This window comes from Xiphophorus hellerii, chromosome 14, assembly GCF_003331165.1.
Source record: "Xiphophorus hellerii strain 12219 chromosome 14, Xiphophorus_hellerii-4.1, whole genome shotgun sequence".
Taxonomy (NCBI): Eukaryota; Metazoa; Chordata; class Actinopteri; order Cyprinodontiformes; family Poeciliidae; genus Xiphophorus; species Xiphophorus hellerii.
The window spans coordinates 3,088,866-3,108,676 of record NC_045685.1 but is presented as its reverse complement, the minus strand read 5'-3'; the positions used below and the strand labels follow the sequence as shown (position 1 = coordinate 3,108,676).

Below are 19,811 nucleotides of genomic sequence, written 5' to 3'. Positions count from 1 at the left end.
TTCTTATTCAGTAGATGCTAGTCAGGGAAAGAACTTGTCCCTTTACTCATGACTCTCACGAAGTATTACAAACCCAAGGGCAACAAGGTGCATGTCAAGCAAGCATTCTCATGACCAAAGGTTTGGAGAGACACCTGACAGGGTATGCAGTTGGTTGATTTGAGACCACCCTTTCCCTCCCTCCTCCATGCTGCTGTTGTAGATTTCTGCCCAACCATTTTGTTTTTAGAGAAAGAACGAGCATTCAAGTGTTTGGACCTTGTTTCAGTTGCATGTATGAGTGGATGTGTATTTGCCTTCTTACCTCATTCTGTTGACTGCTGTATTCTCTAATGTATCTGTAATCCCCACATTGAGTTGACAGAGTGCCTGCTGTGTGTGTGTGTGTGTGTGTGTGTGTGTGTGTGTGTGTGCGTGTGTGTGTGTGTGTGTGTGTGTGTGTGTGTGTGTGTGTGTGTGTGTTTGTGGATGCTAGGTGTACTGTTGACTCCTCACTGTCAGATTTATGTCTCTGGTTTTCTCACTCATGTTCTGATGGCAATAAAGGACTTTTCATTGTTTGATATATCTTTTTTTGCAGCAGGTTATTGTCGGCATATTTATATTTCAAACAAGAAGTTGCATACACTGACTAAAAAGTCACCAAGCTTTTTGTCACTGGCTGAAATTAAACCAGACCAACATTCTCCCTTTTGAGGTTAATTAAAGTGGCCAAAATTATTTCTATTTACTAAATGCTACGATAATGAAAATATGGCAGATCAATTTGTCATCAAAATCAGGTTCACATACAGAATGATTTAAACAATGAGGGAAAGCCCAGATGATTATGTCATGGCTTTGGAAACTTCTGATTGGTTAAGCAACACATTTGAGTTAATTGGCAGATGTATTTTAAGGTCACACATCAAATGCACTGCTTAATGGTTTGAAACTATGGGAAGGTCAAAAGAAATCAGCCAAGGTATCGAGAAGAGAATTCTGGAGTTGCACGAGTCTGGTTCATTCTTGGGAACAATTTCCTTGAAGGTGCCACATTCATCTATTTTGGTCCGAAATGTACAAATCGACCCCAGAACAAAAGCTGAAGACTCTGGATGAAGCTGGTAAGGTTGTATCCACAGTGAAACGTGCTCTCTACCACCATGGGCTGAAAAGCCACTCATTGAGGAGGAAGCCATCACTCCTAACGTAACATAAAAAGCCTGATTGCAGTTTGCAATTTCACACAAAGAAACTTGTCATTTTTGGAAACATGTCCTGTGGTTTAATGAAACTAAAGTCGAGCATAATGACCAATGTTACATTTGGGGGAAGTGTGTTTTCCTGGGAACACCATCCTGACTGTGAAGAATGGGGGCGGCACCTTGTTGTGTGGGACTGTTCTGCTTCAAGAGGAACTGTTGCGCTCCACAAAATAGATGACATGAGAAATGATGATTATGAAGCGATATTAAAGCAACATTTAAAGACATCTGCCATGGATGTTAAAGCTCGGGTCCAAATGGACCTTCCATATGAGCAATGACACTAAACACACAGCCAAAGTGGTTATAAAGTGGCTTATGGACAAAGTCAATGTTTTGGCGTGCCCATCACAAACTCTGATCTCAATCCTGCAGAAAATTTATGGGTAGATCAAAAAGTTGTGAATCATGACTAAGGGGTCCTAGTAACATGACTCAGTTCCACCATGTAAGTCAGGAAGAATGGGTCAGAACTCCAGGTACTTATAGTGAGAAGCTTCTGGAAGGAAACCCAAAACGTTTGACTCAGGTCATTCAATTCAATGGCAGTGCTACTAAATACTAAGGACATGTATGCAAACCTCTGATTTTCAAGACAGTTAATAAATATGTGCACACTTCTGGTGTGGAGGATCTCAAATGTGTAATAATTTTAGACTTTACAAGAAGAATTAGTATAGTATCTATACACTGCTTTGTAAACAGTGGCGCAGTTGGTAGCACTGTTGCCTTGCAGCAAGAAGGTCCTGGGTTTGATTCCGGGCCCGGGGTCTTTCTGCGTGGATGAATGTTTGAATGTTCTCCCTGTGCATCATGTGTGGGTTCTCTCTTGACATGACTGTCAGGTTAAATGGTTTCTCTAAGTGTATATGTGTGTCTTGTTCTGTCTGTCTCTGTGTTGCCCTGCGACAGACTGGTGACCTGTCTAGGGTGAACCCCGCCTCTTGCCTAAAACGTTAGCCCCTCAGCTTGTGGGGTCAGGCACCAGCACCTGACCCCACAAGGGATGGATGCTTTGTACACCATTTATCTGATGCTGTTGTAATTTTAATACTTGGCTTCTTGTGGTGATTTATTTATTATTTTTACTTTTTTAATTTTCTGATTTTATGTTATCTCACTTCTGTGCTATTTAAAATTTCTATGTATATTCTTTGCCTTTATTTTTTATGTACTGCTGCCTAGTACATGGAGTCTACAATTGTCATATGAATGTACTTCATAAATAAATCTGACTAAATTTAAAGGTTAGCGAATTCTAGGGAAGCAAATTAGGGCCGTCGAAAAAGGTCACAATTCAGATTTTTTTTTCTCAGAATTCTGACTTTTCAACAACAACAAAAAAAATCTGATATCTGAGACAGAATTTTGAGAAAAAAAGTCAGAACCCTTAAAAGTCAGATCAAAATTCTAAAATGATTAGGGTCACTGAAAAACAGAATGTTTACTTTAATCTCAAAATCATAACTTTCTTTTTCTGAGAATTCCAACTTTAATCTTAAAAGTCAATTTATGAATTTAGAGTGTGAATTTTTTTCCAGTGGCCGTAATTCTCGTCCTTAGAATAGTAACCAAACGTTTATGAAACATATTTTTTAGACATAGAAACTTCTCATTTCCGTTTCAAATAGTTCATAACTTATACAGGACAAAATTAAACATCTGCAGAACTAGTTGAACCAGGAAACGTTTTACATAACCTGCTGGAATACATAACTGGAATCTAAGACCAACCCTTTCCGGCTCCAGTTTGCTTTAGCCAATCACAGTCCGTAGAGCTTGACTGGCATCTATATCGTCCAATCAGGTTCCCAGCTCGCGCATACCGCCATCCTCATCTTTGATGTCTGTGTGATTGGAGTTTCTTTCGATATCGCTGTTGCCAAACTGTAAGTAAGATAGTTTTTAAAAAGTTTTTAGTTGTTTTACGTCAATTTTTGCTCGTTTACATTTTACTTATGTATCATAGGGCTACCCAAAACCGAGGTTTTATTGATAGCGACTGTAAATGTTGCGTATTTCAGTAGCTAATGTTGGCTAACATTTGCAAACCGGCTAATAGCTCTATGTACAGGAAGTCCAAACAAGTAAGCTTTTTTTTGGCTTCCTGTTTAAAGTTGCTCCTATATTTTATAAGGTATTCACAGGCTAACACTTTATTTTGAGAGTAAATGTCTTGAGTTAAATCGGAGTTAAACTTTGTTTCTCTTCACCTTAACTTTAAGCTTTTTCGCTTTGATAATGGCGTTGTAGTTTCGCCATTAGAATTCAGCTTTCTGCCCATCAACCCCTGTTTTCATTTCTCTTCTCTCTCCCCTCTTTTCCACTTAGGATGGTACACTGGAGCAACCATGGTGAAGATATTCATCGGTAACCTCTCTCCAGAAACGACGAGAGAGGACATTGAAGAGCTCTTTGTCAAGTACGGCATAGTAACGGAATGCGCGAAGTACAAAAACTACGCGTTCGTCCACATGGACGACCGCAAGTCAGCCACCAAAGCTATCCGTGAGCTCCATCTGCACAAGCTGAACGGCAGGCCCATCAATGTGGAGCCCAGCAGAGGGAAGAACCAGGGTCCCGTCAAACTCCACATTGCCAACGTTGAAAAAGGCTTTGATAAAGAGCTGCGGGACGTGTTTGAGGAGTACGGCACAGTCACGGAGTGCTCCATTGTCAAGAACTTTGCATTTGTTCACATGCCTCATTATGATGAGGCCATGGATGCCCTGGAGGGCCTGGATAACTTGGAGTTTCAGGGTGAGTGTGGCTATATTGTGCAGATGCCTCCCAATAAGTTGGAATGTAGCCGAAAAGTGGATTTATTTCATAAGTTCAGTTCACACACTGAACCTTGAATGTTGATAAATGTTCATGACATACTCACTTTGATATTTTCAAAGGGGCAGTATTATGTAAATTCTACTTTTTTAAAAACTTTATATCATATTATAATCATATGGCCTCAACAGCAACATGCCTGGGCTGTGGCTTTGATCCTTTCATGCATGTTTGAGAAATTTCCCTTGCCAACTATTCAGCTGTGCAAAACGCCTGTGGGGACCGAGCTCCGCCTTCGAAGACGAAGCTCCTCCTTGGAGCTGCAGATTCCAATATTCCACCTCACAGAGTAGCACTCCTCGACGACTCCCCCACTCAACTCCTTCAGACTAGCCCCAGCAGCAGTAAGCAAACAACTGGTGGAATTGCACGCCTGCTGAGCTCATTATACAAACTACTTCTCAGTGAAAGGCTGGTATACATGTTGTTAAAGGGTTAATAAAGGAGCCATCTTGTGATGACTTCCTGAAGGCGGAGTTTCAGAAAGAGCAGGAGTTTTTAAAGAGACACAGGCCCAATTTCAAAATTACAAACTCAAAAGTGAGTTTGTAATTTATGTTTCAGTTGTATATTTGATATACAACTGAATGTGATATAGTTACTTGATTATGCTGTAAAATGGTACTGTGTGCCTGGAAACACATCATACTGCCCCTTTAAGCTTTTAACGGTTGAGTTTTTTTTCTTTTCCTCTTTTTTTCCCTTCACCAAGACCATGACTCACAGTTTACGAAAACCCAAAATTCTGTTCCTCACAACTTTAGAATCTTACATAAGACCAATAAAATGGGATTTTAAAGCAGAAATATTTTGCTATGGCCTACCAATGGACAACTTTGAAGCAGTAATCTACATTTTAATTTATTGAAATGCACCAGTTGCCCATGTTGGATGACCTGAAGGCTCGTCCTAAAGACTTTTAGATCAAACATATACTCTCTTTCTTTTCTGTCTCTTAGGAAAGCGTATTCATGTTCAGGTATCAAAAAGCAGACCCAGAGGGGGTCCTGAGGAGGAGGAGGAGGAATATCCACCCCCACCAGTTAGAGGAGGCTACTATCCTCCATATTACCCAATGCCAAGGCCTGAGCCCCCCTACAGAGGGCGCCTTTCTGCTTATCCCCCTCCTCCGCCTCCCCCTCCTCCCCTACCGCCACCTCCTCCCATGAGACGAGCAGCGTACCCCGACCGTGGTTACAGTGACAGAGCGTCCTACGGGTCGGTGGATTACTATGAGAAGTACAGGGCCCGTCCTTTTACCGCGGCGGCGAGCTACGACGATAGGCGTGCCATACCGCCTCCTCCACCTCCTTCATCGGCTCTGGTTAGAGAGCGCCTCGGGGTGGCGCCGTCAATCGACCCATATGAGCGCCGCGCCCTCCCGACCCCTGCTGCTTACGCCGCAAGGGACCGGAGCCCGATCAGGAGAATCCCCCCTCCACCTGCCCTGGCGGCTGGGAATGGGTATTCCTACGAGCGCTCTCGACTCTCGCCGATGTCCAGGGCTCCATTGTACGCGCCTCCCCGTACCAGGGACCCCTATGCTGGGAGAGTTCCTCCCCCACTGCCGCCTCGCTACCCAGGCTATTAGAGTGCCATAGAGTTACGCAAGGTGAGAACTGAGACAATGTTTCCTGTTTGGCTATTGGATGTTTCAGGAGAAAAATACATAAAACTTGTATTCACAAATTGAGGTAGTATCCCATCTTGTATCGGTACCATCAACTAGGGCTGGACGATATTTCTGAAAAACTTGTCACCATATAAGTGTTTCATATCAGTTTATTGATAATTATTGATTCATTTTTTTAGATATCTGTAATTCTGCCAAACTGCTGGTGGGACCTTTTCTGGTCTCTCTCCACACCGTTTATTTTTAAGTAGTTGTGAGGCACAGTGATGAAACATGAAACTGTTGCTGCACAAGTTACTCAACAAGGTGTTGCTAGGTAACCAAAGGGTTAGTTAGTTGATGCCACCAACATGTGCGAGGTTGAGCAGCTAAAGTCTTTCCTCTGCCTACGTCCTCCAGAATGCTGTGCAGTTCTAGGTCGGAGTTCAGAGAATATTATATATATATTGCATATTGAGTATGCATCAATATGATACTTTAGCCATCAATATTGATCACATGTCTATTGCGATATATAGCATTGATTTATTGTCCAGCCCTACTATCAACTAAAGCTATAAATTCCTGTGACTCTTCAGCCATTAAATACACAACCAAAAACAACATATCAAAACAAAGCGCACAGGTTGCTGCTTGAGGCTTGAAATACTAGAACAATATAAAAAAGTTTTGCGCGACTTCTTCTCAGAATGCGCTTTGACATGTGTCGTATGCTCTCTTTCCAGGTTTTTAGAATATGACAAGATCGTCGTCTGCTGACGCACGTGGCGCTATACACCCAGCACGTCGTTGCGTTCGCCTGAGGCTTACAGGAAGATATTGCGGACGGCCTCTTATTTAAAAAAAAAAATACAACTCCATCTCTGCGTTTCTTTTTCCTGAGCTGTTCATGAACTTTTGTGTTCCTCAAATTGTTTTCTTCGATATTCTGAGAGTTTTCAGTAGGACAGCTTTTGAGAGTGTATGGAGTGTGACGCATTAATCTATAGTTGATGACCGAAAACCATTCTCTGTTCCAATCTTTTATAATAGTCTCTGGGGAAACTTGGTATATTTTCATAACAAGGGGTTGCCTTTACATTACGATCTGTGGTGTTTCCCAGCAAAACTAGTTTTACTATTAGCTTATTGGTTGATTTAGAAAATGTTCAGTAATTTAAAATCAGTTAAGGAGTGCTTGAATATAATACAGAGTGTGGACGGTCGTTCAAAAATCGTAGAAAGTTGCGACACTTGTTGAAACGACCTCAAAACATTCAGTGTGATTTACTTTTTTTCTTTTTACACTTTGTTAAATTTTCTTGCGGAAGTATAATCCGTAGGCCCGTTCTGTGTGAACTGTATTTACTTTTCAGGTTGCTTTTAATAAACAAATGAAAACAAAGTCAGTATTTAACTGTGAAATTATTCCTGGTTGTGGTTGGTAGGCAGCTGAAACTAGGCGTGGCACTGCTTTCACTTTTATTCTTTATACTGAGCTTGCTATTTGACTTTTTTTTTCTCTCCCCCAGCGCTCCACATTGTGTAAGCCTCAATTAAAAGTTAGAAAAAGGTTTGAAATTGTCCGGTTTTGCTGAACTAATTCGTGCAACGTTTAATATGAGGATGGAGAAGTTTCTCAGCCATTTGCTTGTATTCAAAAGCGAAAAATCAAGTCTGGTTTATCTCGGTCGAACCTCTCTTAGCGCACCGGTTGCAGCATCCAACTCTTCCCACTTTACCTGCTAGGCATTGAATCATTTTAGGGGTGGCCTTCTAATCTACCATTATTCTCTTTCCTCATTTCATTAAATGCCTCCTTTCCACCAGTCCCCCTCTCCGTTACTCTCTTTGAGCCTGAACATCTTGTAACTACATAATCAGATAGCTTGCACCTTTGGTATTCTGTGCTCTTTGTAGGTGCTTAAACCATCTGCAGGAGAAGCTAGCCCCGGGTGAGTCATCCCTGATGCCAAGCAGGAGGACTCAGGTAAATGTTTCTCAAAACTGTTCTTTGTAATGATTATATACTGCAGGTCAAATGTTTGAAAGCAAAGTCACATTGTTTCAAGACACTTGTTTTACTATACAGGTCATGTCTGCATGTGTGCTGTTAACAATAGTCGCTGTTGCCAACAGTGACTTCAGTCAAAATAAAGTGTACACTCAAAATTGGAATGTCAGGTTTTTTAAAGATTTGTCATTGTCCAGAAAACTCCCATCGGTGTCCTAGAGAAGTCCTGAGGAAGAAGATGGATTGCGCTGTCGGGAGTCCAGCTTTGCCTCCAGTGGCTCTTGGTACCTTTTCCATTATTAATGTATGGTGATGAATGGATTAGGGCCTCTTTGGCAGTAGAGTCCTTAGCCAAAAAGCCAAGCTGTCTGTGTCTCAACCCTCGGTGGTGATGAGATTTTGATCTTGATTCGTCGAATGGCTTCCACCGAAGGGTAGATGGTCTCTTTTAGAGAGTATGAGGAGAGGACTGTTGTAAAAACTACTCTGTATTTACAAGAGTCACATGATGTGGTGTGGGTTTCTGCATGTACTACGGAGAAAACACTTTAGGTACTTTCTGTTCTTTTTGGAGAACTCCTAGCATGACCTAGAGAGGGAAGTCAGGGTTTCCTTCCTGGACCTTTTTGATCCCGTTTCTGATAAGCAGAAGATGATGGATGAATAGAAATGTTTTCTGTAAATATCAGGCATTTGTAATCCCCCCGCCCCCAAGCAACAATCTCTGGCTTTACCATACAAACAGATTTATTTATTTTGGAGGTTGTGGCTTTGGCAATCTTTTTAACTCCAACTAACTTTGTATCATTTAGTTTAGTGTTTTCCTAGAGGAGAACAACACATAGCTCCTGTTTTAATGTTTTTGCACTGGCTAAGAGTTTGATTTTATAATTTATTTTAAAATTTCAGATTCATATATGGTCAGGTACCTTGCTCTGTCGCTGAATTGTTAAAGTTATGCCAACTGGAGCCCTCAGGTTGTCTAACATGAATCTGGAGGGGAGTTGCTCTTTCCTGACGGCTGCACATCGACTGCAGAAGAAGATTCATTCTGAGAGCTGAAAGGCACTGTGAACAGAAACTTGAAGTTGCTTTAATTATTTGGCTTGTGTTTGCTTTCAAATGTTTGGCCTGTAGTGTACATGCATATACAAAAAAACCCCAAAAAACTGTACAATTTTCTTAACTTTGTAATTTAAATTTGGAAGTTGATTAAACCTTCTGTGCATTTTCCCACAGATTTGTCTGTTTACTGATTGGAAAAATGGGTCCAAGATAACTGACAGTCAAAGAAAATATGAAATTGGTCAATATTCTGAGGTAAGGCATCTGGAGTTTTAATATTTAATCTTCAGTCGTGGCCTAAAGATTCAGCAGTGACAGTAACTTATTTTAGTTTGACATTTTTATATATATATAAATCTAGTAAACTGAGAAGGAACATTTTAGTTCCTGATAGCTGTTACTAGCTGTTACAACCTCTGGGCTGTAACAGGTTCAAAGTTTAGCAGCATTTCATTTGTTAAAGAAACCAGTAACAACATGAGTGGTACAGTGTATGTAGTCTTTGAGTCTAATGTCAATTTTCTCCCCGTGAAGATCACATAGCTCTTCCCACATGGTGGCGCTGTGGAGCTTTGGTAGTGTCTCCTCACATGTCAGGCCATTAAGAGGCAATGTGATAATTCCTTAATGTTGTGTCACTGCCGAAATGTTTAGACATGACTGTACATGACGTCTGCTGTTTAAAAAACCTGAAAGGTCTGACTGAACTGTGTGGATTCAACAGGAGAATTGCTCATCCTGTGGGAGTTTGGTCCATGTGGAAGGGAATTTCCCCAAGTTTCCAGAAAACCTGCATCGCCTATTCGCAAAATGATGAGTTCAGGGACAGATTGTGGAAGACAAGCTTTTTAATCTCTTGTGACATCATACTGTAAAGAAAAATCATGGTTCACACTTTGTATCAAAGATTCCTACTGTCTGAATTTTCTTAGCTTTTTGTTGTCTGTTAATTACTGAAAATTGTATTTTATTTTGTCCCGTTTTCAAGAAAATAGTTCTACAAATGTTTGAGGTTGGAAATAATACAAATCAACACTTGTGTTTGTATTAACATCTTGTTAAAACTTCACAACTTGCTCATTTAAAATGTGATTACCAGTGTAAAAAGTTTAGCCTTGTATTCCAATGTTAACATAAACTGTTTCCTCACCCACTTTGAATTGTAACAGATTCCATTAAATTTGTTTTGGTTAATGTTTTTGGATGTGGTGCTAATTGGTAATGTGGTCACAAAGGCAGTTTTCCTCCTGAAACTGAAGCTCATTCTCTCATGTTGTGTGACTAAAAGTGGAGCAGTTGCTTTTTTCCAGTTCCTCTTTTGGTAAAATCCGTTTTTGTGCTCGGCAGCTTTTTACGGTGGAACACATTCCAGACATAACTGCCTGGTGCTGTTAATGGAACTGACCGCTCTTGTCAGTTTCATTCTATGCTCAGTTTTAGTAATGTTATGGCATTTTATGTCATAGCATAAAATGCCAATTTGTTTTAGCTAAATAAACGTAGTGTAAGAAAAGTAAATATTCAGAAGCAGAATTTTGTAGTGATTGAAAGCTAATGGACTTTACTTTGAAATGTAAGAGGAAATGTTATAGAATTTTACAATTATTTATTAATTATTATATTATTCAAAGTTAATTATTACTGTTATTCAGAATAAAACTTCCAGTGTATTTTTTAGCTTGTATGTCAACTAAAGATGTACTGTAAACTCCCATCTCTAGTGATATTGTGTTGTTTTCTAAAGGTTTCATCACTGTAACCTGAGCCTAAAGATAAGGAATGTAATTTTATCTCTTAAAAGATCTAGAAAAAGTTGTTTTTCTAGATCTTGTTTTTCTAGATCTTGGTCTAGACCAACACCTTGACCAAGTAGGTCAAGGTACTGTGTGGAATCCCTGAGCAATATGTGTGATTTGTACAAGTTTTGGAATGAGTTCAAGATAGATGTAGGAAATATTATTTTATGGCTAAGCTTGAAGACAACCCTAATCTGCTACAATATTAACTATCCTATAGTCATGACAGATGGCTCAACGCTATATAGAAGTGGATATCATCCCAGACATACCATGCTGTTTGACAAGTCCATAGTTTGTTGGTAATCTTCAGTTAGAGTAACAGATGAGTGTCTCTTCAGTCTCTTGAGGCAAGGCCGTGTTTTGGTTCACCATACCCGTGTCCATGACTGGTGCCCTTCCAGGCACACAGGTGCACCTCTCCCTGGAGGGAGGCACAGTCAGCACCTCCATGTCCACCTCAAAACTGGTCTTTGCCTCTCCAGACTCCCGAATAATGACCATCTCATACTCTAAGAACCGGATCAGAGCCTTGTCTGGAAGGTCCATTCTCTCCAGGTAGCCCAGCGACGATCCGTTCACTGACAGTCGCCCTCTCTGGCTCAGGTTCTGGATGGAGAACAGCATGTCCGGGCTCTTGGGTGTACGGTAGGCGTTTAGGGCCAGCTGTTTGCGGGACACCTTGTGGTCGACCAGGGAGTAGGTGCAGGCCTGGGCGTCACGGCCCAGCCTGAGAGGGTCATCGGCAGAGCATCTGCTCCTGGTCCCCAAGGGAAGCAAGTCGTAGAGACCTTTACAGTGTTGCTGAGGGTGGTAAAACTTGATGTGGAGTAAAGTGAGGAGGTCCTCCTCTGTCTCCATTGTCTGAGACACGTTCGTCATGGAGGAAGAGATCCTGAGAAAATCTGTTGAGAGATCTGAAGTCATGAAATACATTTATATATAAACAATGTGGGATGCTTTTCATTGTCAAACCAAGATATTTTTGTCCTACCTGGAAGCTTTTTCTTCAAATAAAGATATAGACAGACTCAGAGAAGAAAATGTTCCCTGAAAACAATCAGCGTAGCTACTGGCAATGACTCCAGACCCTTTATTCCTGTCGCAGAGCTTTGTAAACATATCTCTTGTAGTCACTAGTGTCATCATCTCACGCGCCCCATTTGTAGCCATGGTGCTTTCAAATACGAGTCTGAAGTTCCTGTTTTTCCTACTGCAAGGCATACGTATAGTAGGAAAGTATTCTGTTTGGACATATGGACAACCTTGTAAAGCAGGTTGTCCATATATCACTGTTTCTGGGAATGTAAAAAATGAGTGACTGGGGTGGATTGTTTTCCACCTTAGGCTTTAAAATGAACTGAAAAAAAAATTGTCCATATCAGAAGACTGTAAAATAAAACATCCACAGGTGTGGATGATGTCTAGTAAGTTAGAGACTTACTAGACTTACTAGTGTCAAAAAGAAACCAAACATGCCTGCTGTCGTACTTTTCTTTTAGGTTTTCTTATTGCTGCTGGAACACATTTTTACAGTAAGACCTTAAAAGCACCATTAGAGCACTGGAAATTCCCTTTTGTTGCAACTTTAAACAGGGAGGAGTATCGGTTTCACATTTGCTAGCCAGAAGAATTTACAACTTACTCTGGACCGCTATTTCTGAACAGATGAACTGCTACTTTTTAACAAACTGCTATATACTGTTTACATCATCGACTACAACTATTTTGTCTTTTGTTCAACTGTCAATTTTTGGAAGAAAACTAGAAATAGTATAAAAACTAAAAAAAAAGTACATTAGAATGGTGTTAATTATGCTGTGATGATGTAATTATGATGTATTTTTGTCAACAAATTAATAAAAAAAGATTATAATAAGATTAGATCCAATCAGATATCCCAGCAGAGCCCATTTTTAGCCATTTAAAAACACTGGATCACCTGAACAGGCATTCTTCTTGGAATTCATATTTTTTTCAAATAAAGCCACAGAAAATTCAATTGACTAAAACTAAAATGACAACAGATGGTAAAAATGCCAATAAATCTAAATTACCCAGGCTACGACTAAAACTGAAACCGGACTGTCAACTGGTTGCACAGTTGACAGTCAAGTTTTGTTTTTCAAACAGTGAAAACATGACAAGAAAGTGGAAGTAGGATTATACTCCATGTAGATTTTGTTGAGAAAGTGCGGCAAGTTTCAACAAAACGGTTCTCGTGAAACCAAATGTTGGAATGACAACATTGTTTCAAGTGTAAATCAGTACCATGTAAAATGATCTTTTTTGAACAAGTTACAATGTTATTCCTTCATCGAAAACATACCTGGCCCGCCACCTCAAATCTTTCATGCATGTTTAAGAAATCCTTTAATCTCCCATGGCAACTATTCATCTGTGCAAAATGTCTGAGTGGACCTAGCGCTGCCTTCAGACACAGCTCCTTCTCGGAGAAGCAGTTCCTCAGCTCTGAGATTCCGCCACACAGCGCCACTCTCTCACTCAGCTCCTTCAGACTAGCCAGCAGCAATTAGCAAACACCTGGTGGCAATCTACCATTTTATTGACTTGACTTAATTATGGCGGAATGAGTTTTTATCTATTAATAAACTGTTTAAGCTTAAAGTCATTTCTCAAGATTCAAATTGTTATTAATTTTACTCTTTAACTAGATCTTTTCAAACCTTTAATTTTGTTATTTTTATTTATGTCTACTCTTCTGAACCTTAGAGAGCTTTATGGTTTGAGGCTGGTGTGCTTCAAATCTTTGTGGTGCCCAGGAGAAGAAAAATTATTACTTTTACGGACCTTTCAGCTAACCTCTCTGTCCAGGTTTGAATACAAATGAAACCACTTAAGCAGTACCAATGTAAGAAATTTCCATTATTTCTGTTTCTGTCATATTTCAAGATGTGGGCACTTGTAAAACCTGAAATTTACCGATGTGGTACTTTGTTTTACATGAAATTTCAGAACCACCCTGCTAGGCACCTTCAAAGTGGACTTTAACATCCCGCACTCTGGATGGCGGTATGGTGCTACATGTCTGACATCTTCCTCTTGCTGTAGCTAACAGGAAGTTGTGGGTAGAACGCTCCACAAAAGATATTTCATTCTGTTCAGGTCGTCATTGGAAACCGTGAGTAATTTTTGTGTGTGGTTTCTATTACTTATTACTATAATTACATGCTATTATGACTAGCGGATTGTCTGGCGTCGAGCAAACGCGTTCAACAGGCGCGTGAAATGTCCTTTGACATTTCGTCTTAGTGTGGCTGCGGCTTTCAAGGTGCTAGCTAATAGCTCGAGCTTATGGCGTTAAAACAGTCTCATAATTCACAAATGCACAGAACGAGATCCACAAATGCACAGAATGAGATCCACAAATGCACAGAACGAGATCCACAAATGCACAGAACGAGATCCACAAATGAAAAGAGCATTTTATTTTTTGATGCCAACACAAATATGTCTTGATTTACAAGCTGCTTCTGGCCTGTGAGTTGTGTTGCATTTGTGTGTGAATTTTGAGACTCCCCGGCCGTCTCAATTGACCAAATGGCTTTTTAAAATAATAATAATCATAATAATAAATGGTCTATCTGATTGGATGATAAGCAACCATTCAGATAGCTTCATTTTTTCAGTCAGTCACATGAATGGACCCTCAGGTTGGGGTAACCTGTAACCATGTGGAAGCACAGACAATTTAGACCTCAGCCTGGCTTATGGCAGCAGAGGAGCAGTAAGTGAAATATCTATCTTAACATATTTGGCTATTTATCCCCATGTTATGATTAATAATGTTAAGCGATTTAATTGTGCAACTATCAACACAAGCTAGTGATCTAAGTGAGTAAACTGTGCTACCAAGCTATGTTAGCGCTTCTGCATGGTACTGGCATCAGGCTAGTGTCTTTCTTTAAAGTTGACTTTCTTGTGATGAAAGTAACTGTTTAACAGCCTGAGTTTGTTCCCCCAAACCGAGCAGCTTTTGTGTAATAGACCTTACCAAGCTCCGCCCACAACCGACCCATGTGACCGCAAGTCTCACAAACAAAGCCTCGTGGCACATTGTTTCTATGTAAACATGACTCGATTAGTGCATCATTTCTACCGGATTTTCACAATATATCAGCTACTACAATGGACAGAGGAACTAACAAGTTCATGTCATCATCTGGGAGAAGGTTACTGGTTTCTCAGTCACAAGCTGGTTGCAAACCTGAGGCCAGCAGGTGTCAGTCAGTTATGGTAGATCTGAAATTTGGTTTGATGACCTCAATATGAGAAGCTACAGACTGATAGGAGGAACCAAAGAGCTCTGTAAAGGTAAAGGCAAATCTTCTGAAGTTGGGATATAATTAATTTAATTTCACATAATTATCGCGGTAGAAGCCATTTGTTTGTTAAAATTTTATGAAATATATTTGTTCTATTTGATGTTTGTTGTGAATGACGTAAACTCACAAACGAACGAGGTAATTAGTCCAACGTTTAGAAACTACAGCGGCTGTAATGAGCCACAGCAAAGGTAAACAAAGGTAAAATAACCCGAACAGGTGATCAACTCAAAACCACTCTACCTTTTTACTCTCTCTCTCTCTTTGTAGTTTAAGCACACCTGTTACTGTGGCAACCGCCTGCCAGGTGTAGAAGTTGTATCAGTTCTGCCATTATGCTGTACTTAGCTAACGGGAAGCGTGTGTTTGTGAGACGGCCACGCACGTGACCACGTAGAATGGGCATCAGCCAATGAAAAGCGACCCCTCTGGTAAGGTCCATTGTGCTTCGACGTGGTTACTGCGTGGTTGGAATTGGTTAATGTGATTGGCTGAAACATAGGGGTCCGTTCATATGATTGGCTGAAACAAGGAAGCTATCTGATTGGTTGTTGACCATCCAATCAGATAGACCATTTATTAAAAAAAGACATTTGTAGATTGAGAGTCAGGGGAGTTTAAAAATACACACACAAATGCAGCGCAACTCACAGGTCAGAAGCAGCTTGTAAATTGAGATTTATTTGTGTTTGCATCAAAAATACAAGTGTGAATCTTGTTCTGTGCATTTGCGAATTACGAGACTGCTTTAGCACCATATTTGTTTCATTAATGCCATTCATAATTTATGTTAATGTCATATTTACCCTGTTTCCAATACATTTGACTTCCCATTTAGCGATTGTCCTGTTGGTTTTGTTTGATTAAACAGATCCTCAGCAATGGTGAAGATTTTTGTGGGGAACCTTCCCCGAGAAGCTACCGAGGATGAGATCAAGGAGCTCTTTGAGGAGCACGGCACGGTTACTGAATGCGCCATCATCAAGAACTTTGCCTTTGTCCATATGGATGACCGTAAGGCTGCCACCAAAGCCATCAGGACCCTTCATCAGCACAAGCTCCACGGCACAGCGATCAACGTCGAGGCCAGCCACGGGAAGAACCAGGGCCCCGTGAAACTGCATGTAGCCAATGTAGAAAAAGGAGCTGATGACGAACTCCGTGCTCTGTTTGAAGAGTACGGTACGGTCACAGAGTGTGCTGTTGTCAAGAATTTTGCTTTTGTGCACATGCCCAACTATGATGAGGCCATGGATGCTATCAAAGGGCTTGATAACTCTGAGTTTCAAGGTAAGAGAGTAATGTGAGAGAAATGAAGCAATGCTCTTTCAAACTGAAATTTATTAATCTTTTTGGGTTTTTTGTAGACAAACGCATCCACGTTCAGGTTTCTAAGAGTCGACCTAGGTATGAAGAATGTGAAGACTACCCACCTCCTCCCCCAGACAGGGGAGGCTACTGGCCTCCACACTATCCAGGAGAGCGGCCTGAGCCTCCCCCACCCGGCTACCTGAGGGCTCGCCCCATGCCCCCTGGTTACCCAGGTCCTCCTCTGCCACCCCCTCCCCCGAGACGGGCGGCTTATCCTGAGCGGTCCTATGACAGCGAAAGGGAGGGATACAGTGTAGTAGATTACTACGAGAAGTACCGAGCTCGTCCGTACGCCATGTCTCCCTATGAAGAGCATCGTGCTATACCCCCACCTCCTCCGCCTCCGCCCTCTTCTGTCGTTCGAGACCGCCTTATGACCTCACCGCTTAATCCATATGAGCGTCGGCCCCTCCCTCCTCCCCCTCCGCCTCCCCCCTCATCGTACTACGCCCGAGATCGCAGCCCAATCCGGAGGGCTCCTAACGCACCGTTGCCCCCTCCGCCCAGTAACGGCTATGCCTACGATCGCTCTCCATACACAGTTCCACGTGCAAGGGACCCCTATGCGGACCGGCTGCCTCCGCCACCACCTGCACGCTACGCATACTAATGCGACACGTCAGCATTTTGAAGGTGAGATTAGGACAGAGTTAAAAAAGAAAAGAAAAAAGAATACATTTTCTCGCTCTCCACTTCGTCCCTCTAACGGCAGAGGCAGCTTTAGATAATCTTGGACGAAACCTGCAATTTTCGTCTCACAAATCACTGTTTGAATACAATTACTTTATTAGTAAAATATTTGAACTGTGATTCGACGCGACAGAAAATAATGTTCTGTGTGGAGGCCGACTGACAAAAGGGCCTTCGTACTGGACATTGGGGAACAAAAGTAATGGAAAACGTACTGTTAATGTCTAGGAGGCAAATCGTTCATTTGTTTTATTTGCTCTTTTTTCAGGATTGTTGTCCGACTGCGTCGCCGCTTCCTGATTCACGTGACTTTATCCTCTTCCTGTCTGCGGCTGAGCGCGTTTCGTTCCTCTACAACACTCAAAAGGATCTGAATTCTTTTCGTCAATGGCTGTTTGTTTGGTTTTAGTGCTTAGAATATGTTTTTTCCTTCTTCTGACTGTTTTAGTGTTGAATTGTACTGTAAAATCCTTACTGGCAAACGTCTGAATGGGGCGTCTTTTTATTTAAAACAACCTTTTCGTTTTATTAAGCGTAATATTGTGTGTGACCTTAGAAAGTTAAATAATATTCGCATTCCTTTAAAGGCGGCTTTAGTTTACTCCCCAACCTGCACGTTTGATTAATCATGTAAATGCTCTCCATCAAAATTCAAACTTCTGTGGCGTTGCTGTGAAACGTAAATGGAAAACATGTAAATTAGTAACTGCCCATTTAATGACGCAATTAATACTGTGCGTTTGCAAGATCTGCTAAATTTTCCCTTTTGGTAAAATAACTTTTGATTAGTAAGTGTGATCTCGATGCTCACTGCGCAACACCTTTTCACCTTTGTAACCGTTTGTAATTGTTTGCTGATTTTAATAATCTTTTCCTCAATAGAAACAAGCGAATCACAGCCATGTAAAAGCGTTACGTTGATTAAAGAACGTCTTGTCGGCTCTTGTGAGATCATAGTTTTTACCACTCAACACCGTACCACTCGACTACACCCAGTCAGTATCAAAATTTAAATAAAAGTCAACTCGTAAAGTTCTTCCTAGTGTACGCAAAGATTTCCAAGCCACAACCTCTGTTGACCTGGGGCCAGCACTAACATCCAAAGGCTGTAGGGGAGCTTCACAGTCAGCAGGTAAGTCAAGGGATTACTGACACCAGAAAGATGTCACCTGTTTATGTTTTTACTGCTTTTGTAGATCATCCGTTTTAGGAATTGAGGACTTCATGTTGTAGGAATGAAACAGGACAATGAAGTTTTACAATTTAGGAGTTTTTACTATTAATGTACGGCTTCACAGATGGGTGACAAAAAACGAGACGTCGAACAAGCGTTGTTCCCCAACCCAAGACATATCTACTCCATACAACTGATACCAGCATCAGTAGATCGGACATTGAATGATTTGTGTACTATATGATACGAATCAACATCAAAGTGTTCTTGTTGGGCCTCATGTTTAAAAAATATAGTGTATGCACAAAAAAATTCAAAATTATGAATAAGCACATTCCAAATCAGTTGACTACCTCTTGGAATATCAGGCACCTCTCTTGACATGACCCTATTGTAATATGAAAAAAGATGGAAACATGGCCTCCATGTTCTTTGTACGATAAAAGGAAGTCACTTGATGGTAGGTAGAGACATGAAAAAAAACTACACTCAAGTAATTGTGATTTTTATGTACTAGCACGGTGTACTTGGTCAAAAGCTCCAATTAGATCTGGGAAGTATTAGGAATTTCACACTTAAAGTCATCATATGGATGATTTCATCTCCTGACTCGACTCAAGTCTTACTTATGTGGCCAAATAGGTTAGCAGACATGCTCCAAAATGACCTTTGTAGCATGGAACCACTTTGTAGTCAGTGGCTGTAAAGGCAGTACGTAGCACTTAGCTGTGTTGCGCTTTGGAGAAAAGTTCCAACAAGATTAATCCTAGAAAGCTGAAACAAACTAGTCTTGTTCTCTAAAGACACTCTCTTTGGCATATCGCAGTTTAACCTTTAACAACACTGTTTTTATTATTTCTCTTTTATTGAATATGCTTCGTAGTGCCAAGTACAGTTCTGACACCTGAAAGAGGTTCTGCTAATCCCATTTTTGTATGAACGTCTGCTTTCTGATTCAGCAAGTTCAGGATTATTAGAAGATGCCAGAGGTAAACACATTCCAGGGAATAGTTTGATATACTCATTCACAAACTTTACTAACCCAGAGTCCAGTTTGGATGGGAAGAGATAATCATGTAATTTTTTTTCTCCAAAGAGTTTTTGCGGCGCTAGTGGTATTTTTTGCGACAGTAGGCAGACAGGAGAGAGGGTGGAGGACATGCGGCAAAGGTCGCCGTAACCGGGAGTCGAACCCGCGACGTCTGCGGGATGAAGATGAAGGACTAAGGCCTTAAAACGTGGGGCGTGTTAACCTCCTGCGCCACCACAGCACACCCTGTAATTTGTGATTTCTAACAAGCTGGTAGAACTAAAAGGACCACCGGAAGACATAAAATAGTGGCGTCGTCATGGAACTGATTGCTGAAATGTTCAGCAGTATAAACAATGAAGTTCAGCCTCAAGTATGTTTAGAAGTTGCACTAGAAGGCATTGCCAGCTCTGTGGTCATTTTTTATCACATATTTGAGTGCTCCTTACAAAATACTTTTGGAATGATGTAGTGCAAAGGCCCTCATGCATGTTCAGATCGAGATCGCCGACATGCCATTGGTAATGTGACTGTTTTTGGCGGTGTTGTACGTCACGTTGTCAGGAAATACATGTAGATTTATTTTTAACAATGTTGGGAAATTCAATTTGATGCCAAAATGCCT

The 19,811-nt window shown here is 41.0% G+C and overlaps 3 protein-coding genes across 6 annotated transcripts; 2 read left to right on the top strand and 1 right to left on the bottom strand.

The window, feature by feature from the left end:
- Window positions 1-3,040: 3,040 nt before the first annotated feature.
- LOC116733040 (RNA-binding protein 4.1-like) lies at window positions 3,041-9,973 on the top strand. Of its 3 annotated transcripts, none has more exons than XM_032583695.1 (6): window positions 3,041-3,136; window positions 3,579-4,007; window positions 5,048-5,700; window positions 6,447-7,690; window positions 8,954-9,034; window positions 9,504-9,973. In XM_032583695.1, exons 2-3 carry the CDS (start codon window positions 3,599-3,601, stop codon window positions 5,677-5,679), a joined length of 1,041 nt encoding a protein of 346 aa, XP_032439586.1. In that variant the 5' UTR covers window positions 3,041-3,136; window positions 3,579-3,598; the 3' UTR covers window positions 5,680-5,700; window positions 6,447-7,690; window positions 8,954-9,034; window positions 9,504-9,973. The 3 variants fall into 3 exon arrangements, with proteins under 3 accessions (XP_032439586.1, XP_032439587.1, XP_032439588.1); XM_032583696.1 differs by lacking the exon at window positions 9,504-9,973 and adding an exon at window positions 9,314-9,386 and having other exon boundaries at window positions 7,621-7,690; XM_032583697.1 differs by lacking the exons at window positions 5,048-5,700; window positions 9,504-9,973 and adding an exon at window positions 9,314-9,386 and having other exon boundaries at window positions 7,621-7,690.
- Window positions 9,799-11,723, bottom strand: LOC116733044 (TRAF-interacting protein with FHA domain-containing protein A-like). 2 transcript variants are annotated; one of them, XM_032583703.1, is made up of 2 exons: window positions 11,570-11,723; window positions 9,799-11,492 (listed from the first exon to the last, which is right to left on the bottom strand). In XM_032583703.1, the coding sequence occupies exon 2, from the start codon at window positions 11,455-11,457 to the stop codon at window positions 10,885-10,887; it is 573 nt and encodes a 190-aa protein (XP_032439594.1). In that variant the 5' UTR covers window positions 11,458-11,492; window positions 11,570-11,723; the 3' UTR covers window positions 9,799-10,884. The 2 variants fall into 2 exon arrangements, with proteins under 2 accessions (XP_032439594.1, XP_032439593.1); XM_032583702.1 differs by having other exon boundaries at window positions 9,799-11,480.
- A 1,888-nt stretch (window positions 11,724-13,611) lies between these two features.
- Window positions 13,612-19,069, top strand: LOC116733042 (RNA-binding protein 4.1-like). The gene is made up of 4 exons (XM_032583699.1): window positions 13,612-13,717; window positions 15,793-16,211; window positions 16,289-16,925; window positions 17,251-19,069. Exons 2-3 carry the CDS (start codon window positions 15,803-15,805, stop codon window positions 16,900-16,902), a joined length of 1,023 nt encoding a protein of 340 aa, XP_032439590.1. The 5' UTR covers window positions 13,612-13,717; window positions 15,793-15,802; the 3' UTR covers window positions 16,903-16,925; window positions 17,251-19,069.
- The last annotated feature ends 742 nt before the right edge of the window (window positions 19,070-19,811 follow it).